This window comes from Falco rusticolus, chromosome 10 (assembly GCF_015220075.1).
Source record: "Falco rusticolus isolate bFalRus1 chromosome 10, bFalRus1.pri, whole genome shotgun sequence".
Taxonomy (NCBI): domain Eukaryota; kingdom Metazoa; phylum Chordata; class Aves; order Falconiformes; family Falconidae; genus Falco; species Falco rusticolus.
Window position 1 is genome coordinate 18,422,244 of NC_051196.1, and position 21,623 is coordinate 18,443,866.

Sequence of the window (21,623 nt, forward strand, 5' to 3'; positions counted from 1 at the left end):
TCAGAGAGATTAAAACCCTGCCCTGACAAAAGAGGCAAAGTACCCTTCTTGTCTGTTGAAACCATTCTACTTGCATGTCCGAATTAAAGGTTCACCAAGCCACGGAAAGAGGGGAGGAGTGACCTTTACTCTCAAACCCGACAGCTATAGCCAGAACGTGAGATGGAAGCATCCTCGCCACCAGCACAGTCTGTGCAGTTTTACCCAATGGACAAAACTGAGAGTAGTGAAACCTGAGTTAGGGAGATGGACGTCTCTAGAGAATTTTTGAAGACTTCCTTGTCTTCAGTGTTTTCTCTTGCCTAGCTGAAGCAGCTCTCCACTTGCCCAGCTTGCTTCATATATACGAATTGCCCAGCCTGGAGGCCGGGGACTGGAGCTCCTTACGGAGCAGAGATGCTCCATAGCTCTCCTGACTAGTCTAAACAAGGATTCTGGCCTTTGCGGCTCAGCGGGACCACTGCAAGGTCAGAGAGAACTTCTGGCAGTGCCACTGAAGTTCCATCTGAGAGCTGTTTGCCTGTTGAATTTAAGTCCTTACAGCTCTTCATTTCACCAAACACACGTACCTTCCTAGGCAGAAAGCAAGGCAGCTTCCAGAATCCAGGGGTACATCTTTTTTTTTCCTTTCCTCCTCATTCCAGAGGAAGAACTGGTGTATGGTTTTGTTTTGTTAGGGTTAAATTTATTTTTTATATCACACACTTCACGTGAGCTGATTCCCTTCCTACAAAACACAAGCGCTGAGGTTTATGACAGTTCTCTGCAGCCGTGGACAGGCATTTGCTCTACATTTTAGCGAGTGTAGGCTCTTGTGCAGACATATTTTACTCTGATAACAGCAATAATTGATAAGATAAGGCATTTTATTATTGGACATTCCTCCACCAACAGTTCTAATAACAAGAGGGAGAGAAAAGGAGCAGGAAAAACAAGGTAAAACAGTAACTAAGGCCCACTTTTTATGATGTTTATCAACAGGTATCAATGATTTAACGATTATTTTATTTTTTCCATTACAATATTATTCTGTGCTTAACAACACTCTTAGCATGGGAAGATGCATTTCTTCCATTCCCTCACCAGCCATCCTCTTTTGGGATGTTGACCAGAAAAAGCACCGTATTTCCCTCAAAATCAACCCACCCCTTCTGGAGACTAAGCCCCCTGTCACTGAGGTACCAGGGTGATGGAGCTGTCTCCATTAGTGCGATGCCAGGTGCTATATCCTAGCTTGGCATCTGCAATGTTGGCGTAGTAAATGAAAAGACACCAGGAAAGGCAGTGAGGCTCATTCACGTTCCAACAAATGGCACAGCACGTGCCCTCGTGGGGTGCATTTTGAAGGCACATCATGCAATAAACATCAGCAATATATTGGCTGACATGTGCCGACGGCTGTGCAGCCCACTGACATCTGCCAACCGAAAAGGCAAAGGCATTGAAACAGCCCCCAGCTCGTAACACTTCTACTTCATTAAATTTGCCTGCACTTAAGACAGGAACACCTCGTGCTCCGTAGGCCAGAAGTCATGAGTTCTCTCCATTTAACAAACCACTCAGAGGTTCAAAAAAAAGAGTGAAGCTCCAGGTGACCACTGAGTGACTACCCTCCTGCTTCCCTGGGCACCCTTGTAGGGATCCTGGGTATGGACATGCCGTATTTCTGTCTCTTCTGACTTCCAGTTATGGGTTCAGTAACACTGGGAAGACTGGCACCATGGAGACTGCTGGCAGAGACTCCATGGGAGGTTCCCGATGGGCAAATAACCCAGAGGCTCTCAGCGTTCCCACAGACATGGCACGCAGAGCTCTCACATCCACACGCCTGCGGAATAACCTCCACCTTCCTGTTTCTCTACCTGAATTAGGGCTCTAATTAGATCTTTTTCCTCATGCTCATTCCTCCAGAACTGCTACCTGCACCCTCTCCACCTCACCCACACATGTACAAATTGGTTTTGGCTCTCATGTACTTCCCACTGCCCCTTGCTTTGGGCATGTCTATTGCCACTGTAATTACCTACAGGTATCTGAAAATACTGTACTACACAATTCCTTATGGCTTCCACACTTCACTAACTCCCGTGTTCTTTGATTTCATACTGTCTCATTTTTCTTACCACGTTCAGAATGAGAGCCACCTCACAAAAGCCTATGTTAGATCAGAAACTTCCCTCCTATACATTCAGCAAAGCAACTACCAGCAGACAGAAAGAAATCTGTTCCCGGTCCCAAAGCTGCTTCCAGCTTTGTGGAACATAACCACCTCCATTCAGCTTTTCCCTGTAACTCAGCACCAGAGAAGAGGAATGAAAGAAGCACAAGAAGAATTAAGAACACATCTTTTTAAAAAAATCATATAATCACATTCATCAATGGAATTCAGTGGCATCGCCTCCCCACCTCTGGCTCAACCAGCTCTCCCTCCTCTGTGCTTCATGGTGACCACCACAGGAGGCAACAAGGGCTGGGGAGCTCCTCTGCAAGGATCCACCGCTTCTTATTTATGCAGATAGGCATCGAGCCAGAGCTCCCCTGAATCCTTCAAAGAGCTGCCAAGAGAGAACCACATTTCCTTAGAAACAAGGTAATGAAATACAGTGTCCAGGGAACAGAGCCCTGTGGGAAGAATCCCCGTCTATAGATTAAGCAAAAGAAATCATAGAATCATGGAAGGTTTTGGGTTGGAAGGGACCTTTAAAGGCCACCTATTCCAGCCCTGCAATGAGCAGGGACATCTCCAGCTGGATCCAGTTGCTCTGAGATCTTCAGAGGCAAGGCTATGCAGACTACAGCTCCTCGGAAAGATGAAGAACCAAACCACTAGCACTACATCAGACAAAGACTGGAAGGCTAAAGCAAACAACTTAATTAGAATGAAAATGAAAGCAGCAAGTGCAAGAATGCCACGTGACTTTTCAATGGAATAAGAAACATCTGCGGGGCAAGAAGGGGAAGAAAGGAATAAAAAAGAATGAATAACAGTTCAAACTCATCTTTATGAAAACACCTCTTTGACCTGGAGCACACTTGAGGACTGAGGTGCCAGACCTGGCATCCTACTGACCTCTGAACCCTTCGGAGCTCAGGAAAAGCAGCTCTCTGTTAGGTCATTCCTGCTGACACCTTCTGTCTGCTGCCACTGAAACCAGCGCCACAGCTGAACAGTTTCCCAATCCCTTTCACAGCCACCCGTACTATCTACAGCTCTTCACAGAACTTCTGTGATCCAAGTTCCCTTTCCCATGTCCCTCACTTGTCCACTCCACAATATTGGAAACCCCTTTGCACAGGGAACGCAGCAGGTAGATACATACTGCACTATGTCCGCAAAGGCGGTGAGCAACGGCTTGCACTGGTACTCAATGCCGTGTTTGGCACACAGGGACTTCACCAAAGGGGCCACCTTCCAGTAGTTGTGGCGAGGCATTGTAGGAAAAAGGCTGTGGGAAAAGAACACGGTGATTCAGTGGCATCCGTCATCACCCCACAGAATTCCTCCCCTCTTCTGTGCCTAAGCTTGGGGGTGCCTCAGCCTCCCCTTGTGCCCATAGCCATTACTGCTCTGCAGTGGTCCCTCTCATGTCACGTCACTCAGCGGCTGTACTAACCAGGAGGCTGGTAATTCTCACTCCCGCGCCTGGCTGCTCATATCTACAGTGGTATTGGTGCTCACCAGTGCTCCAGAGATTTTCTGACCCATCACTTGCAGTCCCCACTCCATCCCCATATAAAAAGCACAAAATTCCCCCACGTTATCTTTTGTTCCTGCATTAGCTGAGAGAGAGAGGGACCTTGCAGGCAATTCAGACCTAGTGTAACTAGCACTCCTTGAAACTCCCCTACATCCCCAACCCATCCTCCAACTCACTGGTGCTCGATTTGGAAGTTCAGATGTCCACTAAACCAGTCGTTGAATAAGGACTGATGAACATTACAGGTCGCCTGGAGCTGAGAGAAAAAACAGTAACATTTAAGTGCTGTTTTAGGAATGTTCCTTCTTTTACATGTGCCAAACACAACAGTAATCAGGTACATGTTCCTTATCACCACCTGCCTTCTGGCTGACAGCAACTCCAAGAGCTACCTCCAGTCAACAGGAGATGGCCACGCTGTGATACACGATTGTTAGGGATGCAGTTTAGAACAGACTTGATTTTCCCAGTGAGACAAGCCGTAACAACCATGACTTTCACCTCTCTTACTTAAAAAAAAGCTGTAATGGCTTCATAACTGAAATAAAACAGAGTACACAAGGGAGCTCTGCATCCTCCAAGCACGGAAAGCTCTCCATCTGAAGAGCACTGTGGCATCTCTAATGATTTTCCTTGAGGCATCTGTGCTCAGCAAGTGCAGCCTCCAGCCCGCTTCTGCAGCTTCTTTCTTTGCACTCATGGCACACGGTGAGGACAAGCTGCTTATGCTTTCCTCTCTCGGTTCCCATCGCTTCTGTCACCAGCTCTCTGGGGCATTACATACCCAGAACTACAGCTTCTCACCTTCGAAGTCACAGGTCTCTGGAAAGAAGCTCTTACCTGAGTAGAGAACCAGTCCAGATTCTTATCATAATCGATGTGCATCGGGATGTGATTCATTTGCGTAACCCAGACAAACCAGATACTCTCTATAAACCTGTGCACACAAACACACACAGAACTGTCACTGATCTCACACCTATGCCGTAGCAAGTCAGTACAACACACTTGCACACACACAAGCCAGTTGGTGCTTGGCCGAATGAACCCCAGGAACCCCAAAGATCCCATCAGCAGATCAGCCCTACACACACCTCCAACCTTCTAAAGACAGACCACAGCCTCTGCCAGGCTGGCAGGCACAAGGAGACGGAAAGATTGGGAGCTGATGAGGAAGATAACCAGGAGGCTGAAGAAAAGCTGACACAAAGGATAGATACAAACTGGACAAAGAAAACGGAGGAATTATAAGCTGGATGATACCTGACTAACAGATGAAGCCCCAGGATACCCTTCACCCCCAGCAAGGGCAAGTAGGTGAGAAAGAATCGGATGTAGAAGCTCAGCATCCAGGCCAGGTCCTGTAGCACAGGGAACAGATAAAACTTCATTAAGAGGAAGAATTACTGGCTTCTGAATTTACCATCCACTCTATGTGGCACTCCCTTTAACCCCTCCCCAGAATCTTCTACCGATAGATTTTTCCTGCCAGCCCCATCACAAAGCGACCTGACACACGGCCACCCCCCAGCCGTTCCTGTGCTCGGAAATTATCCTGGTCTTACAAGCCCAGCACAGGGCAAACACCTCAGAGGACACGCTCTAAAGCATCACATTTTCCTCTGAATCTGAAGAGAAGGCAAGCCGTGAGAAACCCAAACCCCTAGCCAATTAAAAGAGTAAAGAGCTCTGGTTTACCTCCGTCTCCTTTTTTACTCCTTTTCACATTTCTTGCAGTCTCTTATTTCCCTCACATTTTCTCCTGACCATCCTACTTCCCAAGCAAGACAAAAACAGCAAGGTGCCTTGCCTCCAACCCCCACACCTCAGAGAAAAGACAGATTTTTTGCATTTTTTTCTAAAGTTTCTAAAAACCATGCTGTTCCTCAAGGGCCTAGATCTTCCCCTAACAAACTATCCTCCTAACTCTGATCCCTAACCACACATCCCCTACTCCACACTGAACCATGAGGATTCAGTCTCAGACTACAGGAAAGCCACTTGATTTTTAATATATCATTTTGCAAACCAGAGGCATACTGACCCCTCCTCCAACCCCACCCACCCCACACCCATTTTCTGCTACTTTTCCCCTTTTTCTGTGCCACAGGTTTTTATCGTATGGACTTGGGGAAAACAAAAAAGAGTGGCCAGAAGGACCACTTCTGCCTTCAGCCAGGCTCTTGGGCTACCTGCAGGACAAGTTCTGGATGAAGACCAGCTCTGCAGCAGGAATGCTTCCCGACACACACCCTGGGCTGAGCCAGAGCATCAGAGAACATCCTCTGTCACCCAGCCCTGCACAGATCTTCTGGGGTGGGTGGGCTTTGTGGAAGGTACCCTCTCTCCCCCAGCACACGTTATTTCCCAGATGCTACACCCACACAGCTGGCCACAGAGATATGCAGCTCAGAGACCCTCCCAGTAATTTCTTGTGCTGAAATGGATCCCTAAAAGAGTAAATCCCCATCGGCAACGCGGAGCTGACTTACCACCCACTGTTTCCGCTGTATCACGAAGTAGAATATGTACCACTGGAAGTAAAGAGGCACCAGCGCTGGGGGCCCGACTAGAGCAGAGAAATAGATTGCAGAGACATGAACTGTCCCTGTTATCCCAGTGAGATGGGCTGGAAAGGGCAGGGGGTGGGTGAGTGCTGTCCGTGGGACTGCGAAAGGGGAGGGTTACTCACTGATGAAGAAGTACTTGTGCTGGTGGTTGTAAGGCATGAATTTCTTCTTTTGTACACCAAGCTGTTAAAATAAGCAAATTGCTCAGGCCGTGAAGACAGCTAAAGACATCTGCGTATACACTCCTACCTGCGCTTCCCAAGGAATGCATACCTAAGATACCTTCTAAGCTTTGAAAGAGATGTCCTGTCAAACCACGCCAGCATCCACCATGCCGCTGGCTTCACCATCCCCTGGAAATTCAGTCTGTGGCTGCTACTACAAATTTTCATCGCTGCCTGGGATGCCCAAGCGCCCGGACAGTCCCTTGCACCACAGTGATGTGGGCTGGAGGCTCTGTCCCTGCAGAGGGCACAGCCGAGCAACGCATGGGAAGCAGCGGCGGCACTGACCCTCTGCTGCCAACAGGGCTTCAGAGAAAAACTGCGGTACCAGGAATAATGATGACAGTGTGTAGAACTCCCACCTACGTGCAAGTGGTCTCCAAAGCAGAGAAACGAGCATCCAGACATTAAACTGTGGCCAGAGGAACAGGGGTGAATAGATTCTCCTCTCTCTGAGACTCTAAATTTTTCAGTGTTCACTGTATAAACAACAGATCACGTCACTGACTTCCTTGAGGAACTTATATATCCCTGTACGTGTCCAAACCAATTCCGAATAGCAGCCCTCCCTTAACTGCAATGCAAAACTGAGCATTTAAGCCTGGTGACACTATGACTATACATAACTTATTTTTTAAAGGACCAGCAAATGCTAAAGCCATTCAATTGACTGCAGAGTCGTGCCAGAAACAGAGCTGGACTCCAGACGGGACCAGCCTGGCACCCACGGTCAGACTGAGACCACTGAAATAGCTTCTTTGAACAGTGGCTGTAAAAGTTCCAGATGGCCCCTGCTTGTCTTCCGCTGCTTCATTTCCCAAAACACTATAATTAGCCAAGCTGGGCTTGGTAAAGAGAACAACTTGCAATCTTACCTTCATACAACTGCAAGTCTCTCATCAGAGAAATACAAACTCGTAGTCATGACAAATATTTCATTCTGATTTTAAAGCACAGCAAAAATAACTTGTTTTGAAATTTTAAGAATATGAAAATCTGAGGAGTATTGAAGTATTACTAAGGAATATTAGGGACTTGTGGAAGGCAAAGCAGCACTGCATAAAACAGCAGGTCAACCCCTACCATTTTCTGGAGGTACTTCTCATTTTACAGAAGCAGTTTTGGTGGGGTTTTTTCACCTTCAGAATAAATCTGGAAAATTTCAACCCATAGCAATATTGTACTAGGGCAAAAAACATAAAAAAAACAGGTGCAACATTAAGTTTATGAAAGCCAGTCAAGTGCCAGGGTCTTTTTTCTTTTTGTTTTTCAAAGGCCGTTAATGGCAAGCTGCACCTTCTCTGAATTCCTGAATCAGGGACAGCTCATTGACCGAACTAACTGGTCACTAGTCTCCAAGCTTTCTGCAGCTTTTCAGATTTGAATCCTAACGCTGTAACTTCCCAGCCTTCATCAGGTCTCACCTCTACAGAGAGTGTTTTTCCCAAAGCAAAAAATAAAGGGTGCATGCTAACGTCAGGGTCCTTTCGGAAGCAGTTGGGTTTAGCGTGGTGTTGGAAGTGGAGGTGATTCCACCAGCTGGCTGGTGCTCCCTGCAGGAAGGTATGAGAAGAGAGTGCCATAAAGAAGTTGTATCTTCTGCCCTTAGTCCTCCCTCCCCAGTAGTTCTTTGCATTCGCTTTCTTCTTGTACTGAGAGTGGGTTTGACTGCAGAGTGTCCCGGGCAAGGCTCTAGCAGTCCCTCTCAGCACTGAACGCCCACCTTCAGATGGCCGATCACAAACTTGTGCACCCAGTGGTTCCATTTGGGCTTGCTAAAGACTGAAAGGTGTCCAAAATCATGCTGCAGCCAGCCAGCCTGGGCCTGGAATTAAAAAAACACAAACAAAACAAAACCAAACAACAGTGCTGCTGGGGGAAGAGTCAGGATGCTCTGCATCTGAAAAGGGCTTTCTTTTCTCCCACTCCCATGCTCCTTACAGCATCCCCCTGGATAGCGGGAGCAGCTCCACTACTAGGAACCCAAACACTTCTCTTTTACTATGTATCACCGCAGTCCAGACTTTCCCTAAATGACTTTTAGTCCTGGATAGTTGTTTTCACGAGGAAGGAAAAAAATCATGGAAAAAAAAAAGTCACGACGCTCAGAAACGGCATTTATTCTCTTACAGAACTGCACTGAAATTGGCAACAAAGTCTCCTTTAAGGAACAGCGAGCTGCTGCCTCCTCCAAGTACTTGTAATTCCAAGGAGATCAGCTGGCCACAGAAGAAATAGCTGGGGCTTTGAGAGCTGCTCTGCCCTCTCCTCTAACCCGCTGCAAGTTCCCATGGGAACACGGTGGCTTGGCCCCTGCACAGTGCCTTGGAGTTCTGGCACCAGGGACCTCAGCAGCACAGCGCGGCTTTCATTGTACGAAGAAGTCTGGGAATAAGGAGGGCTTTGACCGTCTATGGGAAGGAAAAAGCAGGGCAAAGCCTGCTCTACCCAAGGAGCATGTCATGGCACTGGGATTTTGCCCCTTCGGTGGAACCCAGGGAGAAGCAGGATTTTGGGAAGTCCACGAACATACACTTTCTCCTGTGCTTAAGGCAACGAGCACTTAAGCCTCAAAAGGCTGGTTTTTCGTCTCTGGGGCTTCTTTTTGCCCAGTTGCTTACCTGGACAGTGCCTAGAAGCACTGCAGAGAAGAGGAAAGGCACTGTGGATGCTCCAAAATACCAGATGGTGAGCCAAGCTGCAACATCCAACACCAAGATGTGACAGAGATGCAAGATGAAAAAGGTGCGGTTGGGGTTAAGAAGCCCCATCTTCTCGACGTTTGCACGGAGTTCACGGAAATCTTCTACCAGCTTTTTCTGTGGGGAGACCCAAAAGCATCTGAGGGTCTGAAGGTGCCTCAGGACCTCAAAGAGGAGCTCACTTCCCCCTCTCAAGGAGCTACTGTGACCATGGGGAAAAGCTGAGGGTCATCTGGAGACAAACCTTCACTAAGGCAACTAATAATGACACGGAGCAAAGGGGAAGCTCCAGATCAACACAGTGACTCCAGGAGATACTATCATTTTATGCACAGGGAATTCTGGCTGCCAGTAGAAGTTAAACAGCACAATTTCAACCCAAATATCAAGTTTTTAAGATACTTACATTTTTGCTGGGCTCAACGCTGGGTTGATCTGGTGCCAATTCTCCAATCAGGAGTGGGCTCATGTGCTTTCTTACTAGCGTCTTGTCCAGATGAAATGCTATGAAAGGATCCTGAAATGCAGATACAGGAACAGAATGAAGAAAACCAACCGTTCAGGTGGCAGCAAAAGAAATATATTTCATGATATCCTGGACTCAGCAGAAAGCAACCCAGCTAAAGGAGCTGGCTCAGCCAGATTTTACTGCCACAAATCCTTCTGCTTTCTTCACACCGTCAATGATCATTTGAAGCCAAATTCTCTGTGTCATTTTCTGGATGTTGTTAAGCACATGCCACTAAGAAGTATGGGCTCACTCCCCTCTTACTTCTGAACCTGAGAATTTCATATCCTGTCAAACCTCAAGAATATGATCTCAACCACATACTCTTATGTCTCTATCTTGTCTTTAGCTTCCACTTTATTTTTCTTCAGGTGTCATACGCTGAAATGAAGGTCTGACTAGGGAGAAGAGCAAGATATTGCCACAAAAACTCAATCAGTTAGCTGAACTGGGAAAAATAATCGGACAAGCAGGACACAGATAGGTGACGGCAGCTTCTGGTGACTCACACCAATCTCTCAGAAGCCCCATCTCATTCCAAACGTGTTTCCTTGGCAATTTCCAATGCCCGCCCTGCCACATCTTCCTAGAAAAGTTTTTTTCTTGCTGCTTGCCTCCTGTTCCCCATCTGGTTCCCCTCCATGTTTCTGAAGAGTTCCATGAAAAGGTCTTTTTCATCCTTACCATTCAAAAGATCCCTGTTAGGCAAATCAGTTACTTCTATCATTTAAATGTAAAGCCAATCTCCATGGCAACCAGGTGAAAAACTCCTTAGTGATTGTCGTCACTATATACTCTATCACTACATTTAGATTACAAATGCCATGAGCATACTTGGCCATTTGACAACTACTTCCTACTGAAGATCTCCTCCCATTTACCTCCTTTTCCCTGTTTCTCTCCCCATGTCCAAGCTAGCACATATTTTATAATCTCCCTCAGCCTGAGGATGCTTTTTCTTTTCTGAGGCAGTATTTGCCCACTGTGTGTCAGTCTGTAAGCCTCCTGCACCATGCACGTGCAGCACTATAATTACTAGGTTATTATTGCATGCTTTTAAAATAAACTGTCCTTTTAAAATAACTGTCCTTTCAAAAGACTTCTAATCAAGACAGGGGGTTAAAAAACCCGCTGATGTTGCCAGCTCTGGGTCAGCCCTGGTTTACTTCAGATGTAGCATCCCCTCTGTTCAGGCTCATGTGAATAACACAGGGAAAGAGGAGAGGGGAATGTGCAGGAAGAGGAAAAAAAAAATGGGGAGGAGTGTGTGAGCAGATCAGAGGAGGATGGTACCACATTTTTAGACCAATCCTTTCCACGGAGGCTGTAAAACCTGGCGGTGCAATCCTAATGGAAGGTTATGGGACCACTGATTGCACCTTCTAGAAATCTAAACACTCCAGTGGCATTCAGCAAACTAAAAGTGTTCTTTCTTTACTCCCCACCCCCCCACCCCCCCCGCCGGCCCCCCCTGCTTTTGAGAAGCCTGATTCTTTTCATTTCCAGGACAAAACTATTGGAAAAACTGGAACTGACTTGGCTCGGGTTCCTGAGCGGTCAGCAGTTCGGCTGCACCCAGCAGTGACACAGATGATAACGCCTGAAGAATGCAGCTGGCTGCAAGCGGAGCAGCCAACCGTGCTTGGCCCTGTGTGCTGGCCGCTGCAACCGACCCCGTTCTGCTGGGGCTTTGACAATGCATGTGTGCATCCCCACCTCATGAATTATGTGCACATCCACCTATTATCCTTGTTTTTAAATTATATGCATACGATGAAGGAAAGTGCTAGATACCAAGTTTCATCCTTTCTGGTCAGGGAGCAAAACTGGACTGAAACGTAACCCACCGAAACCACTCCAGGGGCAGCTTCACATCCCACACCTGCCCTCGGGTATGAACATTTGCATTTGGAGAAATGCATTTTCTTTTGTGAAAGCCGTAGCAGGCAAAGGAAGGAAATACAGCAACAAAAACACCCCGCACCGTGCTGCCGATTCGAACAATGCTCACCGTGCTTTGCAACAGTCACTGACATTCAGACAGGAATAATGTATTTTTTTTAATAGGCCTTCAGCGTTATTTTGTACTAGTGCCAGCTCTTGGAAACGCTGTGGCAGGTTTTTAAAGGTAGAGGAGGCTGAATGTGTTCATCCACCTGTGAACACAAGCTCGACCTGCGCACACCAGTGAGCACACACCTCGGGTGCTGTCCGGGGCTGCCGGCGGCTGCAGGTGGCTGAGCCGAGTGCTCTTATTTACTGTGCGTGAGCAAAAACCAGTGGCTTTCCTCGCAAACTGATGCCCGGAGTCAAACGCCCTATTTGCGCACATTTCAGCTATTCCTTCAGCAACATCCCCTCGTAAGCACAGTCCCGCAGGAGCAGCCTGCGCCCCGTGGGGCCGCTGCCCACGGGGAGGCACAGCCCGGCATCCCCCCCCCGGCCCCGGGTGCCCCCCACGCCTGCCCCCAGCATCCCTTCTCCATCCCTCCCCGGGATGCCCGGGGGATGCTCCCCCACTCACCGTGGCGTCCTGCCCGGCGTAGTGGCTGATGACCCGGGCGCCCCCCGGGTGCCTCCGGTAGAAGCGGCTGATGTCGTACACCTTCCTCTCGATCACCAGCCAGCGCTCCTGCTGCTCCGGCCCCTGCCCGCTGCGCTGCCCGATCTCCTCCCAGGTGAAGCGCCGCAGCGCCCGGCCCGCCGCGGGGTCCGCCATGGCTCGGCTCGGCTCGGCTCGGCTCGGGTCCCGTCGGCCGGACCCCAGCGCAGCGCCCGCGTCCCCCCGCCGCGCCCTCCCCGCGCCCTCAAGCCCCGCCTCCCCGCCGTTCCCCCACGCCCATTGGGCCCCGGTCGTCTTGCGCCCGCCCCCTTGCGGGACGCGCTGCGAGCGGGACCGCGGGCAGCTCCGCACCGCACCGCGGGTGTGGGTCACAGCAGACGAGGAGCCTCCCCCCCCCCCCGCAACAGGCAGCTTCCTGGCGCCTCTGGCTGCTGTGTGCTGGTGGTGCCGCCGCAGGCAGAGGGTGACATGTGGAACGTAGCCGAGGGCACCCTATAGACCTCTTCGTCTGGGCTTGCTCGGAAAGTAGCCGCTTGCAAGGTGCATTCCTGAAGGTGTCGGTGCTGGCGCCAGGGCTTAGTTAAATGCCTTCACTTCCAACCAGGCAAATGGGACAAATGCACTTTTTTATAGATTCGTCGATTGTATCGCGCTGGGGAAAACAGCCGGTGTGCTGAAGGGCAAGAAAGATGGGCTGGCTGACAAGAACATCAAGTAGTTTAAGATAAGCAAATGCAAAGTCCCGCATAAGGACGTAAGAAGTGTGAGAAAGGATCAAAATACCGAGTGGCTGGCGCTGGGTGACGTGCTGGCTGGGAAGGACACAGGCTTAGTGGGCAATGGCACACGCCAGGCAAAGCACAGCCTGGAAAATTGTATCATGAGCCAGACAGAGGATGTGGAGCAAGCAGAAAAGCCACGAACCTGAGCCATCACAGGGGAACGATGTGCAGGCGCTGCAGTCAAGTCACGCTCAAGTTGCTTTTCTTAGGCTGCTTTTGCAACACATTTCTCCTTCCTTCTGGGCTGAGGTTGCCTTATCTTCCTTGCCCTTGGTTTTGTTTCCCCTTTCCAGCAAATCCCTCCCACTCTTCCACCTGTCCTGCATCTCCCATTCAGCTGCCGCTTCTGTTCCTGTGGCCACGCTGGGCTGGGGACGCAGCTGGCGGGGGGACAGGTGGCACCACAGGTATATCACACCATATGCCTGCCTGACCATGGTCTGCAGCTGACTCTTCATACAACAGACCACTGAGTAATGCTAGAGGAGCAAATGATGCTAAAATAGAGAGATCCACCTCTGGGGGACTTCAACCATACACATTACAAACATACATTAAAATGCCTCTCTCCGCATTCAGTTCCCTTCTGGCTTTCCCTAATCACAACAGCCTTCTCCCTGAACTCTCATTACCGATTCTGAATGTCTTTGTTTTGATTCACACCTTCCAATCTGACCTAGTTACAGCAATTCTAGTTGAATGTAACCATAGAAACAAAGAACCACCAGACTGCATCCCTTCTTGTTCTGAACATCACCCGACTGCTACATCACGTCTTTCAAGCTTGGAATTCTATGCCCGCAAAACACTGGATCGAACATTTTTTATTTCCCTCCCTTTAGCAAGGCCACAGCTAAGGCATTCCTCCTTCCACACATTTGCCGTCACCCATGAAAGAAAAGGTTCTCTCCCAATCTTAGTAAAAATTAAGTTGCTCTGTATATTGACTGCTGACCATCTCACAAACATAACCATAAAAGATATTAATCAATGCTTAGCATCTTTTAAAATTTATCCATTATGTTCAGAATCATTGAGTAATTATTTCAATTCCTATTTTTTCTGATTATCTATTGCACAAAAGAATAATTGCCCTAAATTTAGTTGATATTTTCAGTTTGACTTTTCATCACAAATACAGGGGAGCACTGGTCAGTTTTCTTTGTTCTATACACAACATTAAAAAAAAAAAAAAAGTCTCGCTTCCTACACAAGTTAAAGCTTTGGAAACTTGTTTTAAGGGAACTTCACAACAGCCAAAATGGCCCACTGAGCTTGATGAACTGCAGCCTTGTTCCCCTCATATGCTGCCTCTGATTTCAGCAGGACCAGAAGCTATAAGGGATGTTAACATCTTATTAACAGATTTTCCCAGACAATTTATACAACAGTCCTTGGAATTACCTTCAAAGCTTCTTCTGGCACAAAATCTGTGGCTCTGTTTCTTTTCCCCTTAGTAGGTGATTCAGTCCAAGGCAAGACACCATGAATCATCCAGGTCTAACCAATGAAGGATTTCATGGCCTCTTACAAGGTGCTGGTTGTCAAGACTGGTTGGTTCTCCTGCACTTGCCATACTCAGGATCTTGACAGGTCTCACAGAGGCAAGAATGAGGTCTTTGGAATAAAGACTGGAAGGGAAAAGCAGCTGCTGTTACACACTCGCTAGCATCCTGCATCCCGCTGCCACTGGTGGCATTAACAGTCAGTCTTTGCTGAAAGATGACTCACTAGGTAAACCCAGACCTGGCCACTCTGCTCTTCCAGCAGCATTTCTTCTTCTCAGTGTTCCGACTCCTTGTTTGACCTCCACTACTCCCATCTCCATCCCTCCTTACCGTCATGATCTAGGTGTGACCCACCTTCCTAGGCTATCAAGGACACCGAAAAACCAAGGGGAGATAAGGGATGGTCTTGGATTTGGTCTTCTGAGCTGGCTGCAATTCATCCTTAGCATCCTAGATGACTGGGGATCACCAAAAGTCAGGGAAAATATATTAAAACTCCTCATGTCACTGCCATGATTAGGCTTTAACATACTTTAAAATACATAAGTGACCTGGGTGATGAGGCGTCACTAAGTGCCTGGGCATCTGGTGCCCAAACCAGTAATATAAGGAAAAAGAGATGGACTGAAAGGATGGCAGCCTTTATTTTACCTTCTTGAAGCATGGGAAAATGAGTTAGAATAATGGATGGTAAAGTCTGAACCCACAGAAAATAGGCAATTTTAGAGGAAAACTAACAAATGCCGAAAAAGTTTAAAATACCAATGCCTAAAAGAAGAATCAGTTCTTGGCTTTTGTTCAGCCTAAGAAAAACTTCAGAAGCAGGGAGCATGGGAATTGTGGCATGAAGATTTACAAGATGCGGGCTGTCACCAGTGCAATTAAAACAGCTACACTGATGAAGCAAACGCAGGAGGTAACCACCCATTTTAGCATCATACTCCTCGCAGGTAAGAGCTTGAAACTCTTGGCAGCTCGCTGTAACACCAATTGCACCAGGCATAGGAACCACACGTGCATTGGGAGGGTTAGCCTAACACCAGAAAAAGGGGTAGATAGTAGAAATATTTCATTTATTCTTGTCAGCTGTTGCATTATTTGGGAATGAGCTGTAAGAGTCGAATAATTTGGACTAAATGAGTTTGTATTGCCCTGGAACTATTTGTTTGGGTTGCTAATGCTTTATACCAACAATAAATTCTTGGGTTTGCATGTAAACAGTGTTTCTTCAGCCCATATTGATTTCCTGGAGTATTTGCTCTGTTACTGTGCCCCAACAACTGGCTTAAAATTCAGGTGCAAAAATTATACATGACAGAGGGGACGGATGAATATATTACAGTGTGGAGTACCGGAGGAAGATTGTGATTTGGGAAAAGCCTACATCGTGCCAGGAAAAGCAACCAGAAATCACTATACATAAGGAATGGGGTCACTGAGATAGAAACAAGCATACCTTTTGTCCTCCAGAAGATGCCAATTAAAATTAGCAAATGAGGGTGGAAGGCAGTAACTGGTTAGAGTTTTTCACATTTGAAAGCAGTATCTGAGTAAAGAGAAAAGGAAAGAATCTGATGATAACAGGAGAACGTCAGTAGGATGGGCTTCTCTTCACAAACTATTGCAAATTCGATTATACTGACAAGGCAGCATTAAGAACAGAGCATTTCTCTCCTGATTCTCATCCTGACAGGTCCTTGGCCATGTCTGCTTTCTGCACTAAACAAGTGTGATTGTATACTCTGCTTCCTCGGTATCCAGACCAGTTCGTGCCCCGACCCTGATAATCCCACACAGCCAACCCGAGATCCGCTGCAGAATGTGCAATCCGTGCCAGCACGAGCAGCACAATGGCAATTTCTGTTGGTCGGTTGGTTGCAAAGTTAGTCAGCCCTCAGCCGCTCTCCCGTGACTAGAAAAAGTGCCACCAACTCGAGATGCTAGAACATGTCCCAGTAAAAAAATATCAAATGCATCTTTGATAGCATTTTGCCTTCATTTTCGATATATCAATTAATTAGTCAGCTCTAGTAGCACACAATCATGAGCTGTGTAACAGAGCAAAGGAAGCAAAATGGCCAATACTCAGAATATCTGAAAAAAAATATAGCGAAACTATGTTTTTCAAAAAACATTTTTCTGATTAAAGTTTTACTCAATGGAAATATAAAGAAGATGTAACGATGACTCTAATAGATTCATGCTTCTTTATTTTCACAGAGTTTTAAGGGTCAGGGAGCTTATAATGGTCTAATGTTCTATATGATAAGAAGCAGAATAATTTATTTACCACGGTAAGTAGCATTTGTTTAAAATGTGCTTCAGAAAAGCATGTAGCCTTGACTTGAAGATAACACATTAATATTCTTAGTATATATTCTGCTTAACTATTAAAATTTTGAGCCTTAGAAGTTTTGTCTGGTTTTGACTTAGGAAATATTTATTGGGTTTTGTTTTACAGGTCTCTCCTAGACTAAAAATCAATTGGTTCTGGTATTTCCTCTCCACAGGGGTACTTCCATTCCATAAATAAGTAATTTCCTGATTATTTTTTTCTTCTATATCCTGAAAAATTGCAGATAGACTCAGAACATGTTAAACAACACTGGAAATCTTTTTTGGGGGAGTTCCTTACACTTTAACATTGCATAGTCTATACCCATGTTTCATCCTGAAAGTCCCACATCCCCAGTCTTCGTGCAACTGTAACTGAACATCCAAGTTAACAACTAGACTTACACCAACACTACTTTGTCCATGAAGGAATCTCAGGGACCCAGATGACAATAAAATGGCTCTACCAGGACTGATGTGGAAGCACAGCAGGACTCCAGAGGTGGTAAAGAGCCCATTAGTTTTGATATGAAACACTATTGCCCCGCTTTCTAATTTTTATTTATTCATTTCGTATTTTACTACCTAAAAAACTTGGTCACAGCCCTGTTGTACAAAGTGCTGTATAAAGATCTGCTTTTAAAAAACTTTCCTGGTGGCTGGCAGAAGAACAGAAGGGCACGGGGAGACAATAGCAGTTGGATGTATTAGTGAGGGACATTTAAACTCGGAGCTGGGGGCACTGTCACTCAGAAACACTATTATTAACAAGCCAACCTTTTCGAGGGCTTCATATTGACCTAAGAACAACATAGTTTAAGACACCTAAATCATTTTGGAAATGGAAGCACTATTCCCAAGCTACTTTCCAGATAGAAATAAGGTTGAGATATTTTCTTGTAGCCTGGGATCCCATGTTTAAATATTAACAGGAGCAAAAAGATCTTTCGCTTCTCTTGAAAAAAGGCAAATGGAGTTTTCCTTGTGGGTACACATAAGTTTCAAGACACTCAAAGAAAGTGCAAATTTTTCTTTTAAAGAAACACAGTATCCTCACTGATTATTGGGTTTTTTCTTCCTTTGAGGGAAGAACACTCCATCCTGAAAGCCCAAGCCAAGGACCTGCTGTTCGCACAGTGAAATACACAGTGGTTATTGCTCACCTTTGGATAAATTACTGCTCCTTGCTTCAGCATCTGGTGTCTTTCTGCTTGAATCAGCTTCCTCTGGTGCAGAATCTTATATCTTGATGACACACAGAACTACATCACCCTTCATGCACACATCTATTCTATATGGTGGTGGGTGTTTCCTCCTCAGAGCCCCTCACTGATAGCTTCTCAAGCACTAGGAACTTGTTTCAGGGGTGAGACAGAAAGAAGGAAGAGTTTGTGTCTGTCTTAAGGGAAAGAGGAGAAGTTTGGGTTTGTTCTTAAAGTGATGCTGCAACAGCATCCCTACCTAGCCGCTGGGTTCCCTCACCTCAGGCTCCATGCTCCAGCCCCTCTTTCTGCAGCCTGGTCAGAATGTCATTTAGTTGTCTCCCACTGTGTCTGAACTGATTATTCACCCATCTCAACCCAAGTTCAGAGCTCCTCACCCTTTCCTTCTAGTGCGAGGGAGGAAAGCCTAGCGTCCTTTCTCTCCTTACATGTATTTTTCCTTGGCAGAGCAACTAGAAGTCCAAAAGTCTAACTAAAAGCTGAAAGTCTAAAGATGCAGATAAACCTGATCTTCACTATTTTTTCTCCCATTATCCTCAATTCCCACTTTCTGCCTTAGCTCAACCCCTTTTTCCCCTACACATGCCTGCTGCATGTCCCTCCAGTGCACCCCTTGCTCACTCCTGCCACCTCCTTTTCCCACTGCGTGCCACAGAGCCATCTGGCCTCACCAGGTGACCAGTGATGGAGCTTGTGCTCTTGAAACTGGGGAGAAAGGAGGATTTTCCCCACATCCATGAGGACCGCTGCACAGCTGCAGTGCTGGTGCCAGGCTGGGTGCTGCTGGCAAAGGCACCCCCAAGGTGGTAATGGAGACTCTGACCCCTTCTAAAAGGCAGATTAAAAGCACCTTGTCTGATCTTACCAACTTCTACATAAAACTAAAAAAAGGCATAAGATGACAAGCACAAAAATTGTGATTTCTGCTACATTTTTAAAACGCTTTCCTTGGGGTCTCAGTTTCTTTTACATTAGCAAATCAATGCATGGCAAGCTTAAGGATACCTGAAGTACGGATTTGCCCTGCTTTTTCCCCATTCCAGGCTAACCCAGCAAGATGCCCTTCACTTTAATGCCCTTCACATAAGCTCATTAGCTTCTGTATTTCTACGTTACCCTGAAGAGCAGGCCTACCCCTTCTACCTGTGCCTCCAGAAAAACTCCCCTGCTTTGCACGTCTCCATCTCCCCTTTTCCATGGTTTCTTCCCTGTCGCGCTACTCACCTTTCTCCCGCCCAATCTCATGACTACCCGTTTCAACTCGGGGCTTGTGCATCCCTTACACAAGCTCTTTGTGCTGTTAAAGCAACACCGTGCAACACATGCAGCCTTTCACCTACTTGGCCACAGCAAGAGTCTGTTCTCCTCCCGTGGCTGGTTTGTGCCCCAGGAGCCAAACAAAACCTGGAGCAAGCCCACAGAAAGCCTCGGCAGCGTTACAGGCTGCGCTGCAAGGGGATGATGGCGCTGGGGTGGGTTTTTTGCTAGGCACCCCTTAGTGACTGTCCTGAAGCCCTCACACAATTCCCTGGGTGAAGCAGCCAGATGAGCAGCTCTGTGTGCTGACTTTACATCCATGTCCATCTAACAGGTACCAGAGCCGATTCTGAAATGTACCCACCTCCTCAGCAGCTCGTTTCTTGGGGGGGAGGGGTTGCTCAGGCAAACACCCCACTCACGCCTGGTGTGTGCATACGTAGCCAGATTCTCTGCTGCTTAAAGCCGTCAGCTCTGAGGTAGGAACTTCCATGGACTGACTGATAAAGCTTGTTGTATACAAAATAATCACCAATTTCAGTAACACGAACACATTCCTTTTGTGGAGCAGTCACCTGACGGACTCTGACCATCAGATAATACTGTGAGTTACCAATAATCCGTATCTTTATCTCTACAAGTCAAAAGAAGCCATGGCTTTGAATCTGGTTGTGGATGCAGAGGACACAACCTTCAGCTGGCACACTGAACAACTAGAAATATGTCATGAATCTGCAAATTATTTTCTTTTCAAAAGATCTGGCTTTGCAGTGGATCCCCCCCGACTTTCTAACAGTAAACTATCATTAGTGAAGCTTGAGGAAATGCATCCTAAAATAATAAATCGTAGTATGTTTTCTTATTCCTTCCTCTGTGTGCCCAGGGGCCCTCTCCATCTTCTTGGACATCTCTACAGTCTTCAGCTTTGCAATCTTCTTTGCAAACAAATCCCCAAACACCCAAACAATAAAAACAACAAAAACCACAATGAAAACAAGGAGAGAAAAAGAAAGAGAAAAAAAGAGAGACAGAAAACCATCATCCCAGTGACCAGCCACAAAAAGCAGCAATGGGGTCTTCCAGACAACTGTCCTCTTCTCGACACCCTTTCCAGTGGAGCAGGGAGCCCACAGAGCAGTTTTCCAACAGTAACAATACAGTTTTCATCAAAACTCACTTCATCTCATTACTGGTTGGTCCCGCCCAAGATGATGCCAGCACTGACTGGGGCACACGTGATGAGGGGCAGGAATTGCACGCTCCATGCACCTGTAACATGCAAGAAATATTCATTGAGGATGTAAATTATTTATCTACTGTATTATCCAGTAGGCTCTAAAGTTATAAACTAAAAGCTACAAGGTAAAGGATAAAAAAAAGGGGTAAGAAAGGATGTTTCACTTACCCATGGTAATCAGTTTTTAGGAGAAACCAGACACAACAGCCAGAAAAGCACATTAGAATGCACCCGCAGGGCACAGAGGGTGAGGGCACTGGGTACCTGGTCTCCAGGAAAATCTTATAGCCACCTTTCAGTACTTAAAGGGGGCTGGTAAGAAAGATGGAGACAGACTTTTTATGAGGGCCTGTAGCGATAGGACAAGGGGGGATGGTTTTAAGCTGAAAGAGGGAAGATTTCGATTAGATTTTAGGAAGAAATTATTTCCTGTGAGACACTGGCCCAGGCTGCCCAGAGCAGCTGTGGGTGCCCCATCCCTGGCAGTGCTCAGGGCCAGGCTGGACGGGGCTGGGAGCAGCCTGGGCTGGTGCCAAGTGTCCCTGCCCCTGGAACTGGATGACCTTTAAGGTCCTTTCCAACCCAAACCATTCTGTGAACCTATGATTGATACCACAGAAAAGGGCCAGGAAGCAGGGTCCAGGTGTGCGGTTACAAGGGAAGGACAGGCTACAGGGGGAGCACCCTTAGCGTTACAAAGGTTAAAGCATCCAAGGTGCTATGCAGATATGCCTACAGGATTAAAATCCCCAAATTCAAAGAACTCAGCACAGAAAGCGTTATGGTGAACTTTTTCCACATCACAAGCAATGAGCTTCAGGTCCACCTTAATGCAATGTCTTGCTGACGCTTGTTATTATCTTTGTCAGAGGTCTATTTTAAACCAAACTAAATAAAACTAGCAAGTCTTGGGAAAACATTCCTTTCATTTCTGACTCTCGTCACCCCACATCACAGGAAAAGACTGATGAACAGGGTAAGTCCTTGTGCAGCGACGAGAGCAGGCTGAAATGGAGG

General features: G+C 46.9%; 1 protein-coding gene across 1 annotated transcript; it reads right to left on the reverse strand.

The window, feature by feature from the left end:
* Positions 1 to 848: 848 nt before the first annotated feature.
* Positions 849 to 12,487, reverse strand: FADS1 (fatty acid desaturase 1). The gene is made up of 12 exons (XM_037401869.1): positions 12,227 to 12,487; positions 9,601 to 9,711; positions 9,114 to 9,311; positions 8,216 to 8,317; positions 7,917 to 8,045; positions 6,391 to 6,451; positions 6,191 to 6,267; positions 4,962 to 5,059; positions 4,539 to 4,635; positions 3,875 to 3,954; positions 3,321 to 3,446; positions 849 to 2,555 (listed from the first exon to the last, which is right to left on the reverse strand). The coding sequence occupies exons 1-12, from the start codon at positions 12,419 to 12,421 to the stop codon at positions 2,504 to 2,506; spliced, it is 1,326 nt and encodes a 441-aa protein (XP_037257766.1). The 5' UTR covers positions 12,422 to 12,487; the 3' UTR covers positions 849 to 2,503.
* Positions 12,488 to 21,623: the final 9,136 nt, after the last annotated feature.